General features: G+C 32.9%; 1 protein-coding gene across 1 annotated transcript in view; it reads right to left on the bottom strand.

The window, feature by feature from the left end:
- Window positions 1-27240, bottom strand: part of LOC137919187 (tRNA dimethylallyltransferase) — a 321190-nt gene that overhangs the window by 150201 nt on the left and 143749 nt on the right. The window contains exons 2-3 of the mRNA XM_068762181.1: window positions 23713-23850; window positions 22512-22915 (exon numbers count right to left, since the gene is read on the bottom strand). Of these exons, the coding sequence (XP_068618282.1) occupies window positions 22512-22915; window positions 23713-23850 (542 nt within the window). The remainder of the gene's footprint in view (window positions 1-22511; window positions 22916-23712; window positions 23851-27240) is intronic.

Below are 27240 nucleotides of genomic sequence, written 5' to 3'. Positions count from 1 at the left end.
TTAATAAAATCAATACAGTATGATTGGTTTAAAGTCTAAATGCTTTTAAGTAGTGAATCTATACTTCATTTGTCAGAAAAAAACTTAAATTTTTTACACCTAAATTTAATCAGCCTCTATAAAGTGTTCACTGCAAATACGTTAGATAAATTTATTTTTATATTGGAATACGATAACATGTGGCACTCCAGTCCGTGAGGATAGATAAAATTCATAATTAATTTTAATCTGTTGTAATTCTTAAGTAATTTATAATTTTTGAAATCAATAACTTTTGTATTAGATGTACTATATTTTAATTGACAGTAATTGTGCTATACATTCACTCTGTTTTAATAATTTTTTTACATTATATCATATTATTAACTATGTTATATTCTTAACGTTTCGATCTTCAGAGAACTCAATTTAAAATAGAGGTTATCGTCGATTGTGCAAATACGAATTACAAGTTATGGAAGGTGGAAGGCAAGTGATCTCTTCGACGCTCTTTAACAAGATGGATAAAACTCAGTAAATCTGCAACCTAAAACTCGGCAAATGAATGCTCTTATCTCACCAAACATCGAGCTACATGGTGACCCATAGATAGAGTAGCCGGGGCACCAGTACCGACCAAGGCGTAACCTCGATCACTCTGACAAGAACGCTTGACTAAGAAGAAGTTTCTTAATAACTTCTATAAGCTCTACTAGCTAATATTCATATTAGCTTGATAGAAAAACAACTTAATTTGTTTTAAGTAAATTTAAGCTGAGATCTTAGTGTAAAATAGAATCAATAATAGCAGTGTTACAATATATTAAAGATGATTTAAGATTTAATAACATGACGTAAAAAATATTGTGACATATAGTCTAAACTCGTATGTAACAGAAACGGCCTTTGACATTTTATTACTAAACCGGTATATACTTATTATTAAATATTTATCAAGGGAAAACCTTTAACATTTATGTCTAATATTTTATAAAAATTTTCCTATATAATCATATTTCATTTTGATTAATACAATAATTAACATTTTCCTGCCTTTAATTTAGAAAAATATTTTTCCAAGTACGAGAATTTTCGTATAAATTGATGATACATTAATTAATTCAACAAACTCATTTCCTATTTCACCAAATCAAAATATTTTCTTTTAACTTTTACGGCTGAAGCTTTATGGCTGAGACAATATAAAATTTTACCTAAATAAATATTGGAGTTAATATAATTAGCATAGAATAACTAAAAAATATTAAAGCAAGTATGAATAAAACAACAATATTTAGTATTTCAGGACGATATATTCAGATGGATAGAACAGTAAATTATAGTAATATCTACAGATCGATCTTACGATATACATCTCATGTGCGCTCTGGTTTTCTTATCACGTTACACATGGCAGCTAAGTTAGCAACAGTGTTAGGCAAAGCTCGCACTCGTTTTAACATTGAATCGCTTTTAGACTAGGGCGAGCACCAGAACAGACCTTAAAATGAACACACACAAAAAATATCCTTAAGAATTAGTTAAAAAGGTGTAAAATAAAAAGTATGTCATTACAGTTAGATGTCTATTGTACGGACATAGGGCGTTGACCAAATAACTCGATGCTAAAATGTTTATAATTCTAATTCATTATTCAGTTACATGTGTTACATATACTTTTTTTTGTATATCACATTCAGGTGTCGTTTGATAAATCGAGACGCAAATCGCTTGATTAAATTTTCGCATTGTGTTGAGTTGTTATAAAATGTAAAGAAGGTATTAGATAACGATAAGAAAACAAGTTATTTATAATCTTTAACACTGCTAACACGAATTAAAATATATTCATGGCTAGTGTAGTCACAGATTAGCTTATGACTCTGAAATAAGAATCTTGCGCACCTAGCACTCAATTTTATTGATTTTAAAAACCTTATCATATATAATATTTCAAATAAAATTTAATTTCATAACGTTTACAAAATTTACAAGATGGCGACATTCGAGAAATTACGAAACGTCCAAAGTCCTTTAGTGCCTTAAAATAAAAGTCTACGACCAATGTCATGATTTCTCTACGATATAGAATGAAGAATGAGGAGATTCGTAGACGAAAGTAAGCTCACTTTCGCCTATCTCCTAACGCATCGGCGTTCACTTTTATCGACTAGACTCCAATGAATAACATAATTTAAAATAACCTTTCATAAACATAATTTAAAATAACCTTTCATAAACATAATTTAAAATAATGTCGCTTTTCTAAAATATAACACAGAAAATATATGTAACAACTAGTCTATCGAAAAGAGGTATGAAATCATTCGTAGATAAACGAATATAACCGACATAGCCCAGCGGATGGGCAAAGTTGGAGTTGCAGTGGTCAGGAAACATTAGCAATATATAGCTGCTTGGTTTGAAGTGGAGATCACGGTAATTGCCATTATAGTACGTCCACCCGCAATGTGGACAGATCCTCCTGGAAATCTATAAAGTAAGCCTATGTTCATACAGTGGACGTAATATAGTTGAAATGTTGATGACAAAATTTTAATTAAAAACTACAGAGTGTAGGTGAGTGGGTTAATGTTATTTATATTTAAAAAAATTAAAACATGTTATGACTTTTGATGTTCTTAATTACGAATACGCATGACGTCGGATTTACTATCTGTCGCGACCTACGTAACCGCGGCCGGGTTATCGGAAATGGCGCGAAATGTTGGAATATGGCGCCAAGGCCAATGCTAGTTGCCAACACTTCCGGAAACCTTATAATCATCAAAAACACAGCTAGTCCAGAATATTAATTCAGTCGTGAGTCCATTTATAAACTGTATAAAACTCACGATCAAAAAACTAATAGTTACACTATTAGAACATTATACACAACAGTTTTTAAAAAAAGATCGAATTTCATAGATTAAAGTTTCAATAAATCGTTTTTCGAATATTGTTTTATTTTTGTTAATCTGTGGTCTTTATAAATAGCAAAGTTGTCATGGTACTGAGCTGCTTAATTTTGTTGGTGAGTTTCTACGAGCCACCAATTGGTGCACCTGTTGGATTAGTGGACAGCTAGGTCGCGGAATATCACTGGATACCACCAGCGCAAGACAGGTCCTTTTGGTGATGTTTCCAAGAGTCATATACTCTTCAGCAGGCTTTTGTCAGCTGACATCAAAGGTGATGGTTACTAAGTGAAGTAAAGATCGAGATATATTAAAAAAATCTTGAAACGACAAATTAAAAAGTACTCTAACATCGCAATCAATTAGTAGTAAATAATATAAAGATATATAATATTTGACTGAAGTCTCAAATTTAAGCCCAGCACATACGTGTACATACTTCTGATATCATATGTTAAATACTAATCGTCCTACTAGTGAAATAAAGTTAAATGAAGTATACATCAAACATACATAAGAATGTTCCGCGAGATATCTGAGATGACCCTTTTCTTAGTTTTATATCTAAAATTGAACGAATATTATTAAATAAATGTTATTATAGCATTTAAGAGTTAGTAGTTGAACAAAATGCGTGAAACTTGTTGAATTGAAAAATTGTTTAGCTTAATTTATAAGAACAACTTTTAGTTTCTGGTCAACTCTTCTCAACAGATCAACGTCCCTAGCCGGTGGTAACTTGTAATGTTAAAATAATCGACTATTCATAAGCGCACATAAATGCATACTTGAATAAACTACTACCACTCCGCTAGCTCAGTGACCCAAAGTGGGTCTTGGCCTCCGAAGCGAGAGACTTCCACTTTCCTCTATCTTGCGCCATCGTCTGCCATTGGTTGACATTCAATTCGCGCAAGTCTGCCTCAACGTGATCGATCCAGCGATACCTGGGTCTACCCACTGGTCTTCGAACCCTCGGTTTTTCCAGGTACGCTACCTTCACGCTCCGATCCGAATAAAGACTTGAATAAAGATATTTTTGATTAATTGAATTGATCATAGTATAAGCTACGGAACGATATGGTTGAATAAGGCTTTACTTAATGACTCGGAAAAAATATATAAATACATGAAAAGAAAAAGAAAAAAAAACACCCAATACACTAATAGTTATTATTAATGCGTAATGCATAAAAAGTAAAAGCCAACCTGCAAACTTATTGTGGTCAGTTCAACATAGCACGCTATTACATCTATGATTCTATACAAGAGTATAAACGGCAGACCTAACTTTAAATTACAAAGTTAATATTATTGTAATTTTAATAATATAGCTTACACATATAGCATATATATAGTTTACATATATATCAATCTTTCATAGGTCCCTTTCGGGTTATGAAAGAGTATTTCAAGTGGCACAAAAAAAAATAAGAAAAAATCTCGTTACCAAGGAAAAACGCACATCTAGTTATCCGAATAGGAAGGCTGAATTTCGTTCCTTCGTTAAATAAGCGAAAAAGGTTACTTAAAACAAGGGCCATCAGAGTAACTAACCATGTAGTATTGATATAAGAAAATAAAACGTTGTAACCGACAAAGATTTAATTGTATGTAATAATTCTTATTATTATTTCAGCTATAGGATGTCTTTTCTCGTACGTGTCTGGCATGTTTTAAACTAACCATAAATCAATGTTACTTAAATTTGAAAGTAAAATTTCATGTATATAATACGCCTTCTGCAAAATTATTAGTTGATATTTGGAAAAATATGACAATAAATGGCATTTATAAACATATTAAAAAGTTAATTATTGCAAACTACAAAGCTACGGAATCTAAATGGTTCTACGCACAAAAAAATATTTATTTTAAAATATTTAAAAAAGGAATCATGTTTAATTTCTCAGTTACATTTTCGTTTTCTTGGCGTCCATATACGGTATGACTTCAAAAAGTAAGTGCTTTGAAGGGGTATATATGGCCATTTGTCAACAAAAAAACTTTCGAGTTTTTGCATCTCAACCAATTACTGTGTGTAAAGTGGTCATTTTAAAATATGTTACGTAATTTGATTTATACTTCTGGTGATACAGTCTGCAGGGACAAGTAGTATGATTAATTTGAATATATAGTAATTCAATTTTGTAAACGTATTTTCGTAATATATATCATCGGGTTATTTATTAATTTCGTAAAAGATTAATTGACAGCATTTACACCTATAACCAATCACACTGTATATCTTGTATATATGTTTGATATAATTACATGTATATAGTTCAGAAATCGTTTTTTTTAAATAATTTTAGGCTCGAAGCGGCCGTGAAATGGCACGATTTGACTTTTTAATGCGCTATTAAGATAACATTAAAGCAATTATTTTGTCCGTCCGAAATTCTCGCCGAGTCGTAATAAGTCTCAAGGAGCGAATGTTTCTTCGTTATTTCGTCTTCGTTAACTTCGTCATTAATGTCGAATTTTATTGTATAGAGTTTGGTATGAAATTGTTGAAGTGGTTCTGACACATCGCGAGCTCTGAGATCACTTTCCAACTGATTAGCGGAAGTGACAACATATTGTTTTTTTTTTAACTTACTTAAGTTATCGACTGCCTACCATGAGCCAGTGGACGTGGCGTAAGTAGGCCTTACTGGATAGTCATCATGCCTATCCCAAAACCTTTTTAAAGGTAGAGATAGACGAACTCTCAAGGTAACGCCGGTTCAGACAGCTACATACCATTACTACACCAGACTGAAAAGTGAAAAGTGTCTTTGAACGCTCTAGCGGACGCTCAGTAAGTATGACAGTGTATTTGTTTTATTGTATAAATAATTGCACAATTTGCTCAGTGTAATTATATTTTTCTTTAGGAACCGTTTTTGTTATTTAAACATCGTTTTAATTTTTTTTGTCTTAGAGGTCTACAAATGTTTGAGAACCTATGACCTGTAGTACAAAACCTACAGAAACCAAACTATCAACCCACGACCGAAAACCAGTCTTAAAACTCAATGCCACGACGGATAAAATATCATTTGTTTTATAAAATTGCCTTAAAAAGGTTCTGCGTGGCGAAGAGCAGCGTCGCGGCGGATGTGCTTTGACGGCCGCCGCTAAACTGCCCGAATGACATAATAATCAGCCGCTCGGTGTAATCGGCATTAATTAGGCTGCTTACACACTCTAGAGACGCGATTTTAACATCAGTCATATTTGTTTATTTAATATAAACAACAGTAATACGAGGTAATATAAGTTGACAGTACTTTCACTTACCAAAGTTAAAAATTAAATACGTTTGTCTATTGTTGACCTCTACAGTCCCGACCATAATTATACCTGCATAACTAAACTTTAATAAATTGATAAAAGAGAAAAACAATATTAAACAACTCTCACTATAAAATAATCTATACATACAAATAAATAACATTGGAGTGTCGAATTGTAATATATATATTCGGTACATAAATCAAAATTAAATTTTTTTAAATTATTTTTTATCCGGTTATTTGTTCCGGCTAATCTCTGAAATAGTTGGACCGAATTTGACGACACTTATACTGTCAAGTAGCTGTTGTAATAAGGAGTAACTAACGCTACATTAATTTTAGAAATACTTTTAAAGAAAAAAAAACAAACAATATTTCTTTGTTAAATTCCCGCAGCCGCATCTTTGTCAATCCGCACACTTAGTTATAAAATAAGAGAGTAATTTAATACACTACAATATAATTCTATGTAAAAAAAAAACAAGCACGTTTCCAATATGTCATTAAAAAATCTTATACAATTTTACCATTTCTGACGACAATACTCCAGTCGACGTCATGACTGAAATGCATGATTTCACAAGATGTTACACACAAACATAAAATAGCATAAATGTTAAATTGTAACGTAATTATAGCCTTGCCATTTTTTTAAAAATCTTTTTATTAAAATTGAACGTTCTTTTATTACATCGACTTATTCTCGTTTTATGTTTTATGTTCATAAAGTATTCACGCAAATATAAGTCTTTTAATAATGCCCATTGCCGATATTATAAAAAAAATCGTGTACAGGCGGCCTTATTCTGAACCGTACACGGCTACAGTAAAACTAAATGCGGTGTAAAGAATAATATGCTCTGCGCAATTAAAATAAAGTCGTATTTCTGTTGGCGAAGATTTACGCGTAGTTATGAATGGAGTTAGTGAATGGACGCCGCCGGCGCCGGAGATCGCACCCTTGACACTTGTGTGTCCGTACGTTTCATTGTATGCGGAGTTTAGCCTTATGCACATTCGATGAATAAATATTTCTTTTATTACTCCGTTACGTACTTTGAATAGTAATCACATGAACTTCGATGTGCTGACGTGTATTTTTTTTTAATATTTCACTTGATCTGATCGTTTACAAGTTATTTACACGTAACTTTCGTTTAATAATCGCTTTTTATAAAATTTTACATTTAAATCAACCCCATACCCTTAAAATGTCAACTCATTTTTCTAAAGGACTATTTATTGACCATCATTTCAACCTTGAGACCTGGATCCGCCGAGATCGACGTAATTTTTTAAATATAGAATTTAAAGGTGGAAGTCGAAACAATAAGGAAAAATATAGATTAGATGCTTTGACTATTGACCAAAAAGATATGAGATAAAAATCATTTATCCAACATTCGAACTTTTAACAGGACTGTTATTGATTGAAAACGGTTTTTTTAAATCAATTTTATTTCTGACTCCATTCTGGAAGAAACTCCACAATCTTTTAAAGAAATTTAATAACACCGATTTATGCACATCCGCAATCACATAATTGCCAACCTATTGTTTTCTTTTTTTTTTAATGTAACCTTTTAATGCTATAAATATCAGCCAGATACAAATAGTACAGCCAAGGAGGTTTTATTACAAGTTTATACATTCTCTAAGCGAAACAACTGATTTAATTACATAAAATACGTGTTTATAAAAAATAAAGTTTTTTAGATAATATATTTTAATTTTACTATTACAAGGCAAGATAAACAACACTTCGTGTCTGCGCTATGCGTTTCGTAGAAATTGCATGCGTCTCTCGTATTATACAAGAAATATTCTCAAGGCCTACCCGAGCGTTTTAAGGGCGGTATAATATTTAATTTCAGTGACAAAGCCTACATTTAAAACTTTACAACAATTTTTTTTTCAAAGTTACTAGCGTAAATCCTGTCATCATCATTTCAGCAGTACGTCCACAGCTGGACATAATCCTTGATGTCCAGACGTCTCTGTTTACCATGGTGACATCAAGACACAGAATACTCCACACCCTCTCCTCCCGTGGTTGTCTAAAGAGTCGGGTAAGGGAAAAATTATCACAGACGATAGGCAGTAGCATATTTAAACATATCTGATAATGTATTAGGAATATAATCAAATTATATATCAAGAAAAAGAGTATTCTAAAATTGGGATTCTTCTCCTTTTCTGGAAGGCATAGGCCTCCTTAAAGATCGCCGCGATGATCGTTCTTCCACTGCCCGCATACAGCGACTTCCCATCACCTTATATATCATCACCTTATCTATATCGTTGGTCCACATAGTGGGGGAACTCCAATATCTTTCAGCTCCAAGGGCCACGAATGATTAATGTATATTAAAATTAACTATTCTGTACTATCTTGTATATTACAGTCATAATAGAGATCACAATGAGCACTCTATCCAAACTTGAAATTTTTTTGGTGAAAAATGCCATTTACCCTTCGAAACTTTTACACCTACAAACTATCACCCTATATACTTTATTATATAATATAACTATTTAACTGATACATGGTTGATAAAATTATATTTTCAGTTCAGAAATCATGAGTATCTTTAATATTATGCTTAAACTTTTGCTAACTAATGAGCTATATTTTCAAAGTTATATAGGTCTTGGGTCTATTAAAACGCCCCCGATCTTCCTCCGTTATGGCTTATAGTGCAGGTATCGTTTTAAAATAATAACAAATGTAATTAATCTCTAATTATAACTCAAGCTGTACATTTTTCAAGTAATAGTAATATATACTCGTACATGTGATTTTAAGATGCAGTAATTGACTTCGAGATACGTCATTATAATGAGCTAAAGAGCGTGGTTGGTAACGTGCTATTACCGACATGCGAAGGCCTCGTCACACGATCCTGGATCGGAATCTGTACAAGAATTAGAGCGCAACCCGACACCGGGGCCGCAGTTGCAACACGCACCCACAACGACTGCAGCGGCGCGACTGAAGATTTAATTATTTATACTAAATATTTATACATAAAAGGCAATTTGAATTTCGAAAGTCAGAAGTTTTTATCATAAAAAAATTTCTGTCAAATAACCTATAAATAAAGATTGAAAATATGCATTTATTTCAATGAATGCCTCCTTAACGCCTTTTGCGAGGGGAATATCATTTAAAACCGTTCTTAACTGATCTCTGCTAAACGAAAAGGATATTCCTAACAAATTACAAGTGTCTGATGTGGTTCTTGTGATATCATGATCAAAATATCATTTATTCGAATAGACTATTACAAACCCAACAAAAATGTTGGCATTGTTGTCCCTAAAGGAAGATAGCACCGGCTCGGAAGGCAGTTCTGCTAAAAAGAGCTGGCAAGAAACTCAAATAATAAATAATTGAGTGATGATAAATTATAGTCAGTTCATAGTTTTAAATTGCATTCACACACACACATATATATATAAAGATATATTTACAATTATACATACATTTTTTATATCATTGTATATAAAAAGTAAAGTAAAGTTAAATATATTGCTAAATACGGTAACCGTTCGTCCAACTAGGCTCAATCAAAACTATCAAATGTTTTGTTGTAAGAGAAAATGCGGGGAAAAACAACAAACACATCGCTTTTCTTTTCCCATAAATATCACAGCAAATTAGAACAACTGTTCCTAATCGTCAAATATTTGACGTCAATTAAACATGTTAAAATTAATCAAAGAAAAAAACATAATCTAACTATAAAGTACTACATAGAAAGGCGCTTTACGATTAAAATGTAATCATGTTATTATTGACGTGTTATAAGTACATTTAACAATATTGTTTCATATCAGATTGATAACTTCTTCATTTCAACCCTCAAAAAAATATTTATTGAGGAATATATCACAATCGCCACGCTTGGCAGACGGATTGGTGATCGCAGTGTGGTATTATGGTACGCAGCGGACGCTGCCGCCTATCCTGGGGAAACTTATTTGTGAGCAGTGGCAACCAATCATATATAATTAATGTATAAAGTGTCAGTTACATATATGACTGTATCTCGGGAAAAGAATCTACGATCTCCAATCGCAAGTCTGACTCCTCTGTCGCTGGGCTACCACTGCTAAATTGTAATTATGTTAGTTTCACTTACAAGCTTTTAACCATCAGTATGCATTAGGTGACTATATATAATGCAAGCCATAAGTGCCTTCGGTGAGCGAATATTGCCGAAGATAAATAGCTTTGCAATAACCACAATTTACACATCTAATCAAGTTACTTAAGTATTATTGATATTTAATTTAGACAATAATAAAGGCAACTGGGGTCTATAATGTCGAAAACCTTAAAGAGGTCAAACGTAGCCGCCACGGTGGCTTCAGGGACGTTCATTACAATATAAATCACTCAATATGGAGCACATTCCATAGATGAGGTGGATATTCTGCATTTTTACGTAAAATGTCATTTATACACAAAAAATATAAATTCGGAAATTCTTTTTTCATATCACGATGAATAACATCGCTTATTGACATCAAATAACTCAAGTAACTTCATGAAATAAATACTTTTTATGTAACAAAAACAGGTTAAGCTAATCTACACTAAATATATTTTTTAGTTATTACAAAATTACCTATTAGATTCACATTTATAAACAGTCCTTTTATAACACGTCATTCCCAAGCTGTGATATTTTATGTTAAATTATAGTGCCTTTATAACATAAAGGTTCTTAGAATTTTTTTTTAAATCTAGAGATACTGAGATTTCTGGGATCCTATTATAAAAGCATATACATTTAAAAGAATCTTTTTATATAACCCGGAATAATACAGTTAATAATTAGTCATTTTATTCAGATGAATATAGGTTATGCTTAATAAATTCTAAATTACTTGACTTGTGTGAACAGGGATCTTCTTTTTATTTTCAGCCGATAGACGCTTACTGCATGGCATTGGCCTTTTCCAAAGATCATGATGACAGGTCCTGCGCTGCCCGCAACCAGCGACTTCGTGCGATCTTAATCAAGTCGTCGATCCACTTAGTGGAGAGCCTATCCTCGCCGCGTCCACCGGATCTATTTAACGATAATTAATTTTCATTCACATCTTACACCCTTCTTAATATCATTCATTCATTCTCCTTCCTTCACTTCACATTATATTCCATTCCTTCCCATTCTTTTTCATACATGCATGGCTTCACTTTTATTGTCTTCTCTCCTGAAGACTATATTTACATTTATTCATTTTATTTCTTTATTTTTTGATTGTAAAATCCCCCCGTTAAATAAGGCTGGTAATAATATTAATAATTGTTTATCGACGAGACGGCGTTTTAAAATCGCATCATTATTAAAAAAAAATTATTAAGGACGAATAAATGTAATTCTTTATATTTAGGTATAAGCAACTACACTTTTAAAGTAGTCGGTAGACGCTTGAAGCAGGGCTATGTGGAAGCTATATGATGTCACATATGAAGGTTCTATCACTGGAGTGATGATGATGGTGATGACGAAATAACAACTCGCACGGCGGGACACACGATAAGCTATAATCGCAGGAGCGTTTGGATCTTTCAAAACGTTATTAGTCTGTTATTTGAATATTGGAAAATTCTCCGAAACTGTTTTGTGTTAAAAGTTTACCAAAAACACTACTGGACTATTTCTTCATCATATTATTTGAAATCATGTAAATACATATTACGATTAACTCATTGGATTTATCGTCTTTTATATGAACTTTCTAGTGTTAGTAAGCATTAAACTTACAGGATTGAAGAGACGTTATGTAAATAATCTATTTGTCTCTTACTGGTAGACAGATATTTATTTGGCAAAAAATGATAAGGACAAACATGTTACTGGTTGCAGAATCGCTCTTTCATACGCGAGTACAATTGAATACACTTCCTTATTGTTGAGGTGACGTAAGCCGGACCACGTGGTGGGTGATCCAACGCTGGCTCACCGCTCCAACTGATGGGATGTGCAATTGAGAAGACCACTCATAAGGAATGCTACAGGACTGGCAATGTAATTTTAATTTATTCGGATCCTCGAATCCTGAATGACGATGCTATGAAAGACAAGGCGACAAATATGGTTCAATTAATAAGAGTGGAAAAGTATGATGGACTGGAATTACTTCTGGAGGATTGCATTCCAACAGATGGCTGCCGATTTATATGCACTACTTATTTACACTTAACTAAGATGTTGTTTTTAAATACATCATTGAAATTAGGTAGTAAAACAAAGTACACTGATAGATCCTTGAACAGTGGTGGCCCAGAGGTAAAGACTGACTTGCGATCATAGGTCGCGAGTTCGATTCCTGGAATACAGTCATATCTAGTTCACACTTTGTGCATTAATTACATAGGATTGCCATTATTCAAAAGTTTTCAAAGGATGGGCAGCAGCGTCCTCTGCTTACAATAGTAGTAATAAATAACACTACATTTAGATAACCAACCCGTCTACCAAGCGTGGCGATTATCATCATTGTCGTCATTTCGTTGAATACTGACATTAAACACAAAATAGTTTCTTTCAGTTTTACTAATTTAATAAAAACCTTTAAATACATTAATTACTTTGACAAGAATAATAAACATATACTAGTAAACAGATCTTTCGTAAACCAATAACATCTGATATCAGGTAAACTACATGACTAGTTTCTTTCCAGTTACCTATATACACAATTTTTTTTTTAAAAAACTTAAAATGTTATTGAATGAAAAATGTAACATAAATATTTATAACAAAATACTTCTGTAGAAGATAAAACAGATAATTTAATTGATATTTTGTATTGACACTCATTTCTATTTACATTCACACATTTATAAACTTATTGTTTGCGTAGATGCATAAAAAGAAATTATTTTATCGTAATTTGTTTTAAATAATCGATTTATAATAATATTCACTGTTGAATATATAGTCAATGCTAAAGGCACTGTCAGTAATTAAAAAAAAAAACTACTCTTCCCAATGTTTGTATATCACTATCTTCAACAATTGTTGTTTCTGGAAACTTTTTTTTTATTCTTTAATTGACATAACATGAGCTATACCTTCATCCTTTTAAATCTTTTACACATAAAACTAATCACCTTACATAATGACAGTCTTAAACTAGGTTCTCTCACAAGCTCCTTGCAAAAAAAACATTACCAATATAATACTGTGTACAAAAAGTAAGGTGATTTTGTTTATAAAACGTAAATTCTTTATATAGAGTGCCAAATCAATTTTAATACCCTCCAAAGTATCCCCGTTCGTTAAAACGTCTTATGCCAACGCTTTTTCCAGTCTTCAAAACAGCCGGAAAAACCTTTTTCCGGTATAGCCTTCAAGACCTTCTACGAATATATTTTCATCTTCTTAATCGTGTCAACACGTCGTCCTCGCATTGGCCTTCTGAGTTTGCTGAGATAGCCAGGAGTTGGACGAAGCCAAATCAGGCAAATACGGTGACATGAGTCGCAAGGAACCAATGCAGTATGATATCGACCAATCTAAATTTTACGAGTTTGAGACAAAAAACATCCTTCCAAATGATTTGGACTGAGCAAAATGATATTCCAACACAATCAGCGAAGTTTTTTTATTGTCAATTGAAGATTGTCCGGCACCAAGTTTTTGATTTTTTAAATGTGGCAATCGTCGGTTTTTAATGACAATTCCACGTCTTTGATCACAGTAGTGTATCACTGTAACTTTTCTGTTAAAATCTTTGGGGAAATTTATAATACCAAGAACGTAAACACACACAGATACTGGCCATGTTCTTTAAAGTAATCACAGCCCTAAATTAGTTTAAAGGCTAATACATCAATTAACCTTTGACGGTTTGTCGATAGCCTGTTTAATAGTCAAATTCGTCAAATTAATTACATATACATATTCATATGGATCGTTATTAAGATGAACACCTGTGACTGATTCGCTTAATTAACATTTACCTTTAGAGACTTTTCACACGTACTGATTTACGCACATTTGTAGACGAGAACAGATGGCCGCTGGTCTTTGAGATTTTCAGAGCAAGACCACGAAGCGGCAAGCTCAAAGTAGATGCTAGTGGAAATATATGGGGGATATCTATATCCAAAAATGGAAATCCTAAAGGTGTAATGATAGAAAAATGTAATCATAATAAAACAGTCTAGTAAATTTTGCATACTCTAATATAGACTTGAAAACCAAATATAAAATAAACTACACATATAAAAGACCTAGTCAAATAATAATAGAATAATAGACAAGTAAGTGTAGTATTGTATTAAAAAATAAAAACTCAAAAAAAGAAAACTGTAATGTAAAAAAAGAATAAATAAGTAATAAAATAAAGAGTAAAAAAATGTACCTAGTCACCTAAGAGTAAAATGATGAAAGGAAGGCGATGAAAGCAAGAAAGAATGAAAAAAAAACAAAAAAAATGCAAGATATTGTGGAGGATAAAAGGTAAGAATAAAAGAAATTGATAAGTATAAAAGCGAGTGAAGAATAAAGACCAAATAAATGAAAAACTTATTTTGTAAACAAAGACCCTGATCCCAACAAATTAAGGGTACGAGGAAAGACAAAAAAGAAACAAAAATATAGACTTGTATTTGCCTTCACTTGCTGACCAAACTGCTTTAGACTATAATTGGCTTCCTTGCGTAGAAGGACAAATATAACCAACAAAGTCCAGTACATTGGCAAGTATAGCAGTGGGCAGACTATATAGCGCTTAGAAAAGAGGCCTCTTTTAAAGCCTTGTGGAGCAGAACGTAGGACTATTGTGAACCTGTGGAGCCTTATGACCAGGTGTCGATGTCATAGAAAAGAAACGCTAATGATGATACGTGTATCATTAGTGTATGCCGTAAGTACGCCAAAACAACCCGTTATGTAGCAGTGAGTTACAAAAAAACCAACAACTAGATTAAAACACCAAAAAGTATACTAAGTTTATCCAATAAAGAATAAGTTTCTAATTTGCGGTATACATGGATAATACTACAGTGTTATTTCAAACTGTGTTAGGCAAAGAAAGATTTTCGTTCCAGAATTACAAGGTTACATTTTTACAAATAGGCACAAAGTACGAAACTACCCATCTAAATCAGCCAGATTTAATGTAGCATACTTTTCTGCTCAATTAGATAATAACTAATCAAGTGTTTATGCGGCATTAAGTAATATCAAAGCAATTAGTACTAATTAATTTTAGTACACGAATATCGAGAGGAACTTAAGGGAATTCCGTTTATTTGCGATGCCGTTCCGCCGTTAACATCCTGCCGACCCCTCCCCCTCCGCTACCACCGGCGTCGAAATGTGGGAAATAAAGGCCAGACTCCCTGTCGCCTTCATATTACTGTACCCTATTTTTTCCCACATAGCAACTCCGGCATTTCTCGATGGGCGCTATCGGAGAATTTATTAGCATCTCGAATAGATTTCCTCTTACGGACTGCTTGATGAGTTGAGATGAAATAAAAGGAAAGTAAAAAAAACGACTGGAGGCGCGAATCGCGCTTATTGTGATACGGGTTCTGTAGCTTTGTTTAAATTTTTTTTAACTAACATACAATAACACTCATCTTGACAGGTGAGTTTTAGTGTTGCCATGTTAGATCTTCATTTCGAGTATCTCCTCTTTTATTATTTTAAAGGCTGCCTCAACAACTGTTAACACTAATGTATTTTTACGCCATAACATAAACTTACATGATATATGTAAATTTATATGAGCGCTACAACCTTTCACAGGTTAGTTCCAGATCCACAGAAAACATAACGACGCAATTTAAAAACAAATATTAAATAAATATAAAGTTAATTATTCTCTTGAAAACAGGTCTAGAATCAATTTACGTAATTTGCCAATGCTGTCAAAGTTGACGACTACATCGCCAACACTGTTTATAATTCGAGTGTCTTGATACGAGCCGTGTTAGTCCAGCGGTAGAGGACTGAGACTTGCAAAGATAGGTCGCGGGTTTGATCCCCGGAATACAATTTTATATAACTGACTGCCACATCTCAGGAACAAGTTTCCAGAGGATGGGCGTCCTCTGCGTTGTATAATATCACATTGCGATCGCCAACCCGCCTGCCAAGCGTGGCGATTATGGTATATCCCCCATAGGTATCTTCGGGAGATTTTGATAAATTTTTAAATAAAAAAGGATAGGGAACCCTAAACCTCCGTGACACTTATCTCGGTCCATTGGCGCGGAGTTATGTAACAATATATTATGATTTAAGCATTTACATACAGAATGAAATAATAAAACGCACGAGGGACGTCTGACTTCGCAGCCCCGCGGCCTTGGTCGTACACAACTATTGCGTAGTTTTGACGTACATCCACGCTTATAGAATTTTAGTAAAGGTACATACAAAGAGCGACGTCTAAGACCACGCTTCGACATTGTTTAACGAGATATTATTTAAACTTCCACAGACCATAACATGAATTAAAACAGGCTTGACCTAGGTTAGATACTATAGATAAGACTATAAAACAATATACACCATTATTATTTTATAATAGATAGCTTACAGCTAAGATAACTTGAATAAAATATTGTTAAGAAATTAAAATAACTTCACTAACAAAGTTCAAAGTTTTATCGATGAAATTTAACGAAATGTATGTTTGTATATCTTTAGTAACTTTTATTATTATTTAGTTTATACATCGTTGCCAAACTAACGTCTGCCAAATCTAAATTTTGTTCAGAACAGTATGACACCTAGGCTGATCATAAATGCCATAGACCTGGGAGGAACAGACTAGAACATCAGGCTCTATTACGACAGAAAAGATGTCAAATGGAACCACCAGGATGGCTTTAAGGATATTCATTACAATATAAATCAATATTGCGCACATTCCATAGATGAGAAGAATATTCATTTTACGACAATTCATTTTCCATGTGTACAGAATGATTGGTTATTGATATAAAAGCCTCAGAAAAAAAATTAACGCCTTTACTCCTGTTTTCAATTATTGTATACATAATGTTACTCTAAAATATCTAACAAATTTTATTGAAATATGACAAGCCAATAACTTCTGTTAGTACAAAGTGAGATTGTAAACAGAATTATTCAAAGGCCATCTCTTATTCTTTACTTCATTACGCTATTAATTGACCGTAAATGAGCTGTAAATTCACCTATTTAAAACTTATACATTTATAATAATTCGCTCTGTATAGCTACGTACAGTAAAAATTATATTAAAAAGAAACTATACAATTTTTATACCGATATTACATGCTGTCCTATAATCAAAATTAAAAAAAATTCGCAAGTGATGACGTCATGTCTCACGAGTGCGATAAAATTCCCGCTCGAATGCGAACCCTTTGACGACGGTACAAAGTCCGACTGAGCGGGAAAACGGAAAAAACCGGTGGACTCTGGCAAATATTTACACATAGTAATATTACGATTCTAGTTTGGAGGCGCGCGCGGGCGGCTATAGGGTTTCGCTATGTAATGATCGCGATAAATAATTCGGGGATATCGGGAGGGGAGCGGGGCGTCCGCGATGTTGCGTAGAGTGACCCCATGTTTGAAAGAATAATTTGGGACACAGTTACGTTGCGAAATTTGGATTATATTTTACGTGTTTTATGCATTAATTTCTTTGAGAGATCGATTCAGAAATGAGGGCATTCTCAGTAGAAGGTCACCGAATTAGCTCGACGAATTAATTGTTCGTCTGAAATGGCAAAGGTGCCGGAAGGTTTTTGAGTAGGGATCACATCCAATAGACGAATCTCGGGAAGACTCCACACTACATAGACGGGCGACATAGGTCGTTGGATGTATCTAGCTTGAGACTCGTAATTGTGGCGATAATAAGGGCCTATTCCTTGCAGCAGCCGTGCCTATAGGCTACCACGATAATGGGTATATTGCAAGTTATAGAAGGCTACAGTTTAGACTAACAAATGTCGAAAAGTGAGAGAACACGTTTAGTGGTCATCCAAAAGCGCAGCTCTAGTATCTGACTGTACTCTATTACCAGTCCAGATGGGTCTTGAGTGCCGTGAAGATTATCTTATTTTAACTGTCACGCTTGAAATATATTTTAAAATAAATCCTATTGAAAAATCAAGACTTTTTATTTAATCGAAATATGTGGAATTTGATTTGTTGACTCATTTTCAGAGTTGATATAATAATATATACATGAAAGTTTGTTAACTTCATTTAAATAGAGCAATTGAATTTCCGACCGAATCTCCTCAGCTGGTCATTGAGGCGATCTTTGTGGGACGTGCTATCGCTTGAAACGGCTTTAAAAAAGAATTTGAAATATATTATAACACTATTTGTAATAGTGCCGTTCAATTTTTTTTAGGAATTGTCTGTTAAATAAAATAAAGCATGGTCCCTTTAATCACGGCTAGAAAAGCCAAGGTCACACGGCACGCACACATAGCCATATCTACGAAATCCTTGGCAGCGGTCAGAGACCCGCGGAAGTTAAATCGACCAGCCTAAGCTGGTCCGCCGCCATTCATACATTAACCCCTAGATAGTCAATTTCAGTGGAGGGCCGCGCGAGGAGGAAGACCAAGTTCCGACGGTCGCCCCTTTATGTCATCATGCGATACGGCCTTACATTTTGATGTTTATGTTAATCACGTGAACGAGTTCCAGCGACGTTTCGTCGACTTTATTCATTTTCATTGGTCGCATCAAACACTGTTTAAAGAAGATTGTCGGCAAATTAAAATAAACGCATGACGTAATGTATCACATACATTAGTATTTTAACTAATAACCAAATTCGCGAACGTATCTCCTCCACTTTTTTATTTTAATAATTTAATTAAATATGTTTACATACATAGGCTAATCAGTAACAGATGTAACAACTTTAAAGGAGAACGTACTACACAAAAATTAACAGTTTCAGAAATAATAAATAATGTAATGATAATATTTTGGTATATTATCATTACGATATTTATTATTTCTGAAAAAAAAAACAGCGTTTCAAAATTCGAATTACTATATTTTAAATTTAATTATGGTTTACTATCTGTCACAGCAGACTGTACAGCAAGAAGTTATTGGCTTGAAGCATTTCTGATGTTTTATAGTATACAGGATGATAAGAAATAGTTAGTAAAAGCAATAAAGGGGAGAATGTATAGATAATTTGCTGATAAAAAACCTATACATTCACCCCTAAAACAAAATAACTCTGAATGATTGAATACAAATAAAAAAAAACAACGAACAGTACATGGCAATGATTTGTGAACAAAACGGTCTCCTATCTAACAGGAAACAAGTGTAAAGGGTTAATAGGGTCGAGGAATATTTTATTTGAAGTACTTTTACTTGCCTTAGATAAGACACCGATGATCGTAATAACAAATGCGGCCGCGATTTCCTTATTACCTAGTTGTAGAGTTCAAAATATAATAATACGATTGTTAAATTTAAGTTTGGCTAAGGTTATTAGCGACAAGTAACAGAACGGGACGATACGTTCATTCATAATGCGTATAACTAGATTTTTGAACATAGTTTGTGTTACGGTAATTCGGGTAATTGATCGTCCGAGAAATATATATTTCGTTGATTTTTGTAGAGTAGATACGCCTGATTGTTAAAAAGTAATTTTAAAAGATAGAAGTTACGTAAACTGGAGTTCAGGATTCTTTAAAACTTTGTTGTAATTATCGAAATTATACTAATTTTAGTTTAAAATGTATTAATAACACTGAACCGAAATATCAAGGAGGGAAACACATAGTAATCTATATGTATATATATGTATATATATGATTTCATGATTAAAATATATATGATTTCTATATCCAAATGATGAACCTATCGTCAGATAAAGAAATAATTAATTTCAATATTAAGAGATAACTGTTATAGATATATTTGAAATTCACTAGTAAATAAAGAAAGAATGGTTCAAGCACTTATACTTGGTGCTTTATATATATATATATATATATATATATATATATATATGTATATATATATATATATATATATATATATGTATATATATATATATATATATAAGTGATGAGGGTTGCCCACCCCAGTTAATTTTTTCGGACAATTTTTTAAATTTTCATTGGATTCGGCATAAAAAAAAATTAAACTCTAAATTTTGCTCTTCTACTATCAAACCCTTTTTTTAAAGGTAATATTAATACATATTCACAGGCTTACAATAAATTATTTATTATTTTGTATTCTAAAAAAATATGGTAAAACAACGTTTTCAGCTAACATCACGTCAGCTAGTAATTTATAGAAATGTAACAATCTCTTATACCGAAAGTCGAATGTAAAGTCTTACGAAACTGTCCTGTATTCGAATTTTGTTCTAAATATCAAAATTAGTGATTTAAATTAAAAAAGACATGACTGACAGATTTTGATGGTCTGTGTATTTTAATTTTTTTTCTAACATCATCACTCTAGGCAATATTATACGGACAACCATAGTATGGAAACATAAGAAGGGTGAGTAAAGTGAATAAAATTCTGCGTATATTTTTGAAATGGTCTGTTATAAATTTACGGAAAGAGTAACACCAGTCCATATGGAGATTTTTGGGAGAGGCCTAGGCTTTGCAATGTACGTCTATGGACTGACATGAATTAATTAATTCTATTTATTAATCGATTTGGATAACAGATAACCATGGCGAGCACTATGTTGAAAAAAAATTGAAATTAAAAGTCGGATCAACTATAAATGTGTTTACATACAAACCTAAACCTAGTTTGAAAAAATATTTGATATACTAATCCGTAATTATATGTTTATTAATTATATATTTACTAATATTAAAATAGTGTGAATAACACCTTAAGTTATGAAACTTATACAGCCTTAAATAAAAAATACTTGTTTTAAAGTAAAGACGAAATGTATGTTTGCATTTGTATTATAAAACACTCTGTTAGTTTAAACGACTTCATTAACCTATTAAACAATTTAAATAAGTCCTCAGATAAATATCTAATAAATTATATGGAATAAATAGAGTCCACACATTGATTTTACGTCAATATATTAAACGTTTATACGAACATGAAAACATCAGCCGTCACGATATCTGTGTATCGTGAGGACAACTTATTGTAACAACCGGAAAATTCAATGTACTCGTAAATAATAGGAATGACGTCGATGGCGCGGATATTAATATTAATCATTATAAACTTCCATTACAGGTGGTATATGATTGTTAAGTAAATTTATTAGCTAGTAACAAGTTACTTTAAGAGTTTATCTAGGTGACTTTCAATGGAGGCGATATTAATGCTGCCAAACTATATCACGCAGCAATCAAGTAAGACATACCATGTTAAGTCTCAAGAGTACAAAATAGCAAGGACCGCATAGATTTGAATTTTATGTTTCAAAACCTTGTTTGATAATCATTACTTGCAAACTAAATTTGATTATTATTAAACAAACGAACTGCTAGTGTCTTCAAAATATATTCGAGTTCTTCTTTCGAATAACCTTTGTCTAGGGACATGTAGTAAAAGTATATCTTTGCAAAGTCATTTGCGATACATTATCCAAAATGTAATAATGTAATAAAAAGTGAGATGAATTTTTAGTAAAATGTTAATTATTTTTTTTAATTTAATTTCATCTCCTTTAGTAATTTCCGTCCAATAAAACGCACTTTTCCCAACGCTTTTTTTAGTCCTCTAAATAGTGGTCATAATCATTTTCCAGTAAAACCTTCAAGATTGCTTCGATTTGGTTTTTATCTGCTCAATTGTGACAAAATAGCGTTCCCGCATTAGCCTTCTTTATTTGCTGAATAGCCAGAAGTCGCACGGAGGCAAATCAGGCGAATACGGATGTTGCGGAACAATGTGAACCGAGTTTTTGACGCTTTTTTCCAAAAAATTAAGCGATTCGGAATACAAAACATCCTTCATTCTTGAGCTGAGACAAATGATAATCAAACTTTTGTCAAATAGATGCTTTGCAAATGTTATAGACAGTCCAACCAATATAGGAAAAAAAAATTACCTGCCTCCTACCTGCCTGGAAGTTTTAAAATACAATCTCAGTTTACTTTTCGATCACAGTAGTAAGTAAAACTTTCATTATTTTCAAAGAAATAATCAAGTCTAGTTACTGTGATTTAGATGCTTAAATGTATGATGGTCGCAGAAATACATTATAAATCTATTGAGAAAAATGGTAAGAGTCATAAACAGTATAGTGAACAATATGATAAGCATGTGGTATGTTCAAAACAAGTACAAGTTACTAATACACTTACCTTAAAACTTTTCTTCTGTTATTCGGATGTAATCTAGAAGCCATAACAGGATCTATTGCCTTGAGTTTTGCATGTATCTCCTCATTAGTAAATTTACTTTCATTATCAACGTCTTCTTTTAATTTATCCTTATCGACACAACCTTCTTCAGCTATGTTCATTTCACGGCATTCTGAGACTGTTTCATTTTCATCATTTTCATTACACTTTACAATCTTCTTAGTGTCATCATCTTCACCTTTATATTCATCTGCGAAATTCCTCTTCCTCTTACTGGTATCCCACAAAAGAGCTTCTGTATCATTCATATCTTCTACCAGTATTTGGTATACGATTGATTCGATGTAATAATTTGTACCACCTACAACTATAGGAATTTTTCCTTGCTCTATGAGATTTTTTATCTGAATGTCATTAAGGAAGATCAACGCCATTTATTAATCTAAGTGAATGATTATAACACTAAGATAAAAATCATATCAAGAGTTCACGATACTGTCTGTAACAAATAAACTTATCAAACTAAGAGTGATAAAAAATCTTATTCCTTTGTAACTTTTTTAAAACAACATTAAGTTGGAAATAAGTTTGAGTAGTGTTTGTAACCTTCGTAACTTTATTTTCAGTCGAAGTGGTATGATAGTGGAGCTCAATTCGATTCAAGTTTCTATGAAATTAAATTTTTCTGGAATTCATGACATGACCAATGAGAGAAATATTTCGCACAGCATTGACGATTCTACAGATGTTACAAGTCAAAATTCATTAGGAATTTTGAGATTCATTTTAACCGTTAAACGCATTCACTTATTTATTAAAACACTCTTTGTCAGTGTACGAAACTCGTAAAAACTTTTGCACCGAATCGGCAGCTGTGGATAAATACTTATTAATAACCTATACATATTCAATTCATGTTAATGTAAAGTTGTAGCGGTAATATTAAAATTTGGGGCAATTAGTAGACGTGCAGACATAATGGTGGCTGTAATCCGATTACGCGGTAAATGACCAACGCCGAAACCTGACTTAGCCTTTCAAAGGTGACCGCGTTGTGTGTTCGATTTATAAATAATCCAATTAGTCTTATACTTGAAATAGATTTTTGCGATGTTAAAATTATAACTTAACAATTCAATAAGTTAAATACAGGAAATAGAAACATGCGACATAAAGAGACAAGTTTTCATAAAAAGGATACTATCTTAAGAGCTCTGTTACGAAAGTCGACGACGGTGAACATCTGATGTGGCTCTAGGAGATCTAACAGGTGGTGGCGGATCATCTGGCGCTCCTGTTGGCTAGCTTTTGCCGTCACGACGTCCAGGCCTTTATAAATCTGGAAGAATATTTTTTGTTTTAAAACTGCAACCCGTAGAAATGGTTGTAAATTGGGAAATTTTTACATCCCTAATTTCCTTCTAAAAATTTTCTAAGACACTATTAGTAAGGAATGAATGTTGTAACAAAAGCAAACTAACTTTAATGAAATATACAATGTATCGATTGCGGTGGCGCTAAGAATAAATATCAGAGACATCATTGAGGTGAAGTTAAACTAAAACCTATAAATGTTAAAATGTAAAAGTAAGCATTGACAGAATATATACGAATAGTCAAAGTAGCGTAACCTCATATAAAAAACAATTTTACAACTGGACTGTAATATAAATTCTAGGTTCTTCTACTGAAATTAAATGTATACTAACTTAAACAAAAGTGTGTATCTTATAGTCGTTAAAATAAAAACCCATTCCAATGATCATACCATATTTTATTTTATTATTGGTTCGAAGAATTGTGTAAAATTTAGCAGGAAGTGTGTTTCAATAGTTTGACATAATGAGGTTTGTACAAGTGATACAGTTTTCCTCATTTTTTTTAAATATAACAAAAAGTTTTAATAATAAAATGCATAACAAAATAATTGAGGAAACAATAATTAAAAAAACATATAGTCTAACAACCAAGCTTCATTTGTTATGATGTAATTTGGATGATACAGCTATAAATAAATACAGCATGGTACGAGGGTTTTACCATAATCGACGTGGTCCAACGGATTAGTAAGTTGAATTGGCAGGCCATATAGTGCGCAGAACAAATGGGTGCTAGAGCCCGAAGATTCTGGTGTGAAGAATATGGACCAGCAATTACAGCGTAGAAGATAGAGGTAAAAGAGGTACACCCACAAGTTAGACTAACAATTTAATTAAGGTAGTAGAAAGTTGCTGTAAGGAGGTTGCTATTATCCTGTTATATCAGAAATAAATAGGGAGATCCTATGTCTAGCAGTGAATATCCCACGACTGAAATGTCACTGGAGTTTATTGTTAAACCATATGCAGTTGTTAACAAATAAGTTACTAATTGTATAACAGCTCCATATTACCTATAACCGCTGTTACCATGGAGGAAGGCCCATTTACAGATGATTCTAGAATAAAATCTCTGATAATTAAGACGAAACTAAAATGGGCATCCGTTGCAGCGTAACAACATCGAAACATTATATACAAGCGTGACTTATCGACTTAACAAGGTGACATTTATATCTCCGCACAAAATGTAACGGAAGGGTTTCTGTTGTGCAACCGAGAGGCTGACCCCAGATAGCGTATCGGTTCCATTAAGAATTTTGGATGTTTTATTGGGTTCATTTGCGTAAAACAGATAATGGCGCTCGATTTGACATTCAAGCGGCCGACGCGGTCTTAACAAGTTATCAAACATAACAAATTCTAGATGTTATTCGTAAAAGCATATCTTTACGTCTCTTTATTATTAAAGAAGACTTTATCTCAATACGAACAATACGTATCCATTGTTACGATTCGGTTTCAAATTGTTAGAATAACTTGTCACTGTCTTTCCACCTTTCACCTATTAGTTTGCTTTGTTCAAGTGTATCAAAAGCAATTTTCTTGACTTACAAATCAGCGATTTGAAAAAAAACGTACATTTGTATTCATTTATTTTCGGCTTGATTTACCGCGCCCTAGTTTAGTTTTAAAATCCGTATTTCAATCAACGCGATTACTTTAATGTTATCCATCGGGCGTCGATTTTGTAATTTAGCAGAATTTCTCTTATTAATTATGTATGTAAATACACGATTAGCATGGAATAGGCTAGACCTTCATAAACGAACAGTCGCAAGCAACCTTTTAGAAATTATGTAAAACTTTCATATTTATTCACAAGTTACATATTATGATTTTATACTTAATCTTACTAACGTAATATTGTGATCAAACGGGAAGGTGAATTTGTTGATAAAATGTTAATTATTTACTTATTCTTATAAATCAATTTCATACCCTACAATGTATTTCCCGTTTTATAAAACAAACTTTTGCCAACGCTTTTTCCAATCCTTGAAATAATCGGAATAGTCTTTTTCCGGTACAACCTCCGACACCTTCTTCGATTCGGTTTCTTACTCAATCGTGTCAAAACGGTATACCCACACTGGCGTTTTGAGTTTGCTGAAAAGCCAAAAGTCGCAAGGAGCCGAATCAGATGAATACGGTGGTTGCACTACGGTTAAATCGACGCTTTTTTCAAAATAATTGAGCGATTTTGGCATCTCATTCTCAATCGAGACTTGACGCCTTTGACAAAATTGAAACATCTGTCATAAACACGTGCATCTCCGAGATAATTTAAAATTTTGACAACCTAGGACAAAATTACCTGCCTTTCTAATGCCCGGAAGTTTTAAATGAAAATTTCACCTTCCTTTTTATCATAGCTGATTTAGGATATTTAATCTATTAGTATTTTAATGTTACCATGTCATTATTGTTACCTAAAATTCTCTTCTGACGTCATGGATCGAAATTATTTAAATTTTTGGATTTGACATTAGATACATTGGTTTGTTCAAAAAGTTTTCCTTCGTAATTTGCCAGCTGTGATGTCAGATTTATATAAAATATGCTCTTTATTTTCATTTTAACACGATTATTTACGATATGCGAACCCCATATAAACTCACAGTTCTACATTTTTTTATCTAATATTTTCAGGCGTTATTTTGCGGAAGTCCATCCTAAGTAGGAAAAGGACCAATATGCAATTGCATGGCGGAAGTAACTATATATTGGTCCTTTTCTTACTACATTTTCTAATTTATATGAATAAGTCTAATTTTACTTGTAGGTATATCTACTGACATTATTACGAGTATATCTCTGTATCGCCTTAATGGATAACTTATAACGATGAACATTTTGTCATAATAATAAATAAATAAATAAAATTAAAATAAATCCAATGACTTCATCTCATACTTCTAAAGCCTGACAACCAATCAACTCCAAGTGCGGCCCTTTCAAGGACCCATGAATCTGAATACTAAATTCTAACTGGGTAACAGGCAAAGCCAAGGTCTCTTTCGGGGCGTTTGTGCCTGGTAACTTTAAAAGCGTCCGCCCAAGTGATTTAATTGCTAGGCGGGTTAACAATTGCGAATAATTTAATGTACACAGTCTGTGCTAAGGCTATTGAAGGAACACTTTAGCTTAGTTACTGAAGACGAGATACAGCCTAGGTGTTCTCTGCGCCACATAGCGTAGAATACATGGCCATTAGAGCCTTAAGGTTCTGAAAGGTAGGCCATGGACTTTTAAGCGCAACAATGAGCGTCCACCCTTGTAAAGACGACGTCGTTGGAAGACCCCAAATGCGGGTCATTTAATACCAGTCCTATAGGAAGTCTATGTCT

The sequence above is a fragment of the Battus philenor genome, unplaced genomic scaffold, assembly GCF_028537555.1.
Source record: "Battus philenor isolate CCGP_79_NKW_IND1 unplaced genomic scaffold, ilBatPhil1.0.hap1 SCAF_16, whole genome shotgun sequence".
NCBI lineage: Eukaryota > Metazoa > Arthropoda > Insecta > Lepidoptera > Papilionidae > Battus > Battus philenor.
The sequence above is the reverse complement of the archived record's forward strand: the minus strand, read 5'-3'. Positions and strand labels throughout refer to the sequence as shown.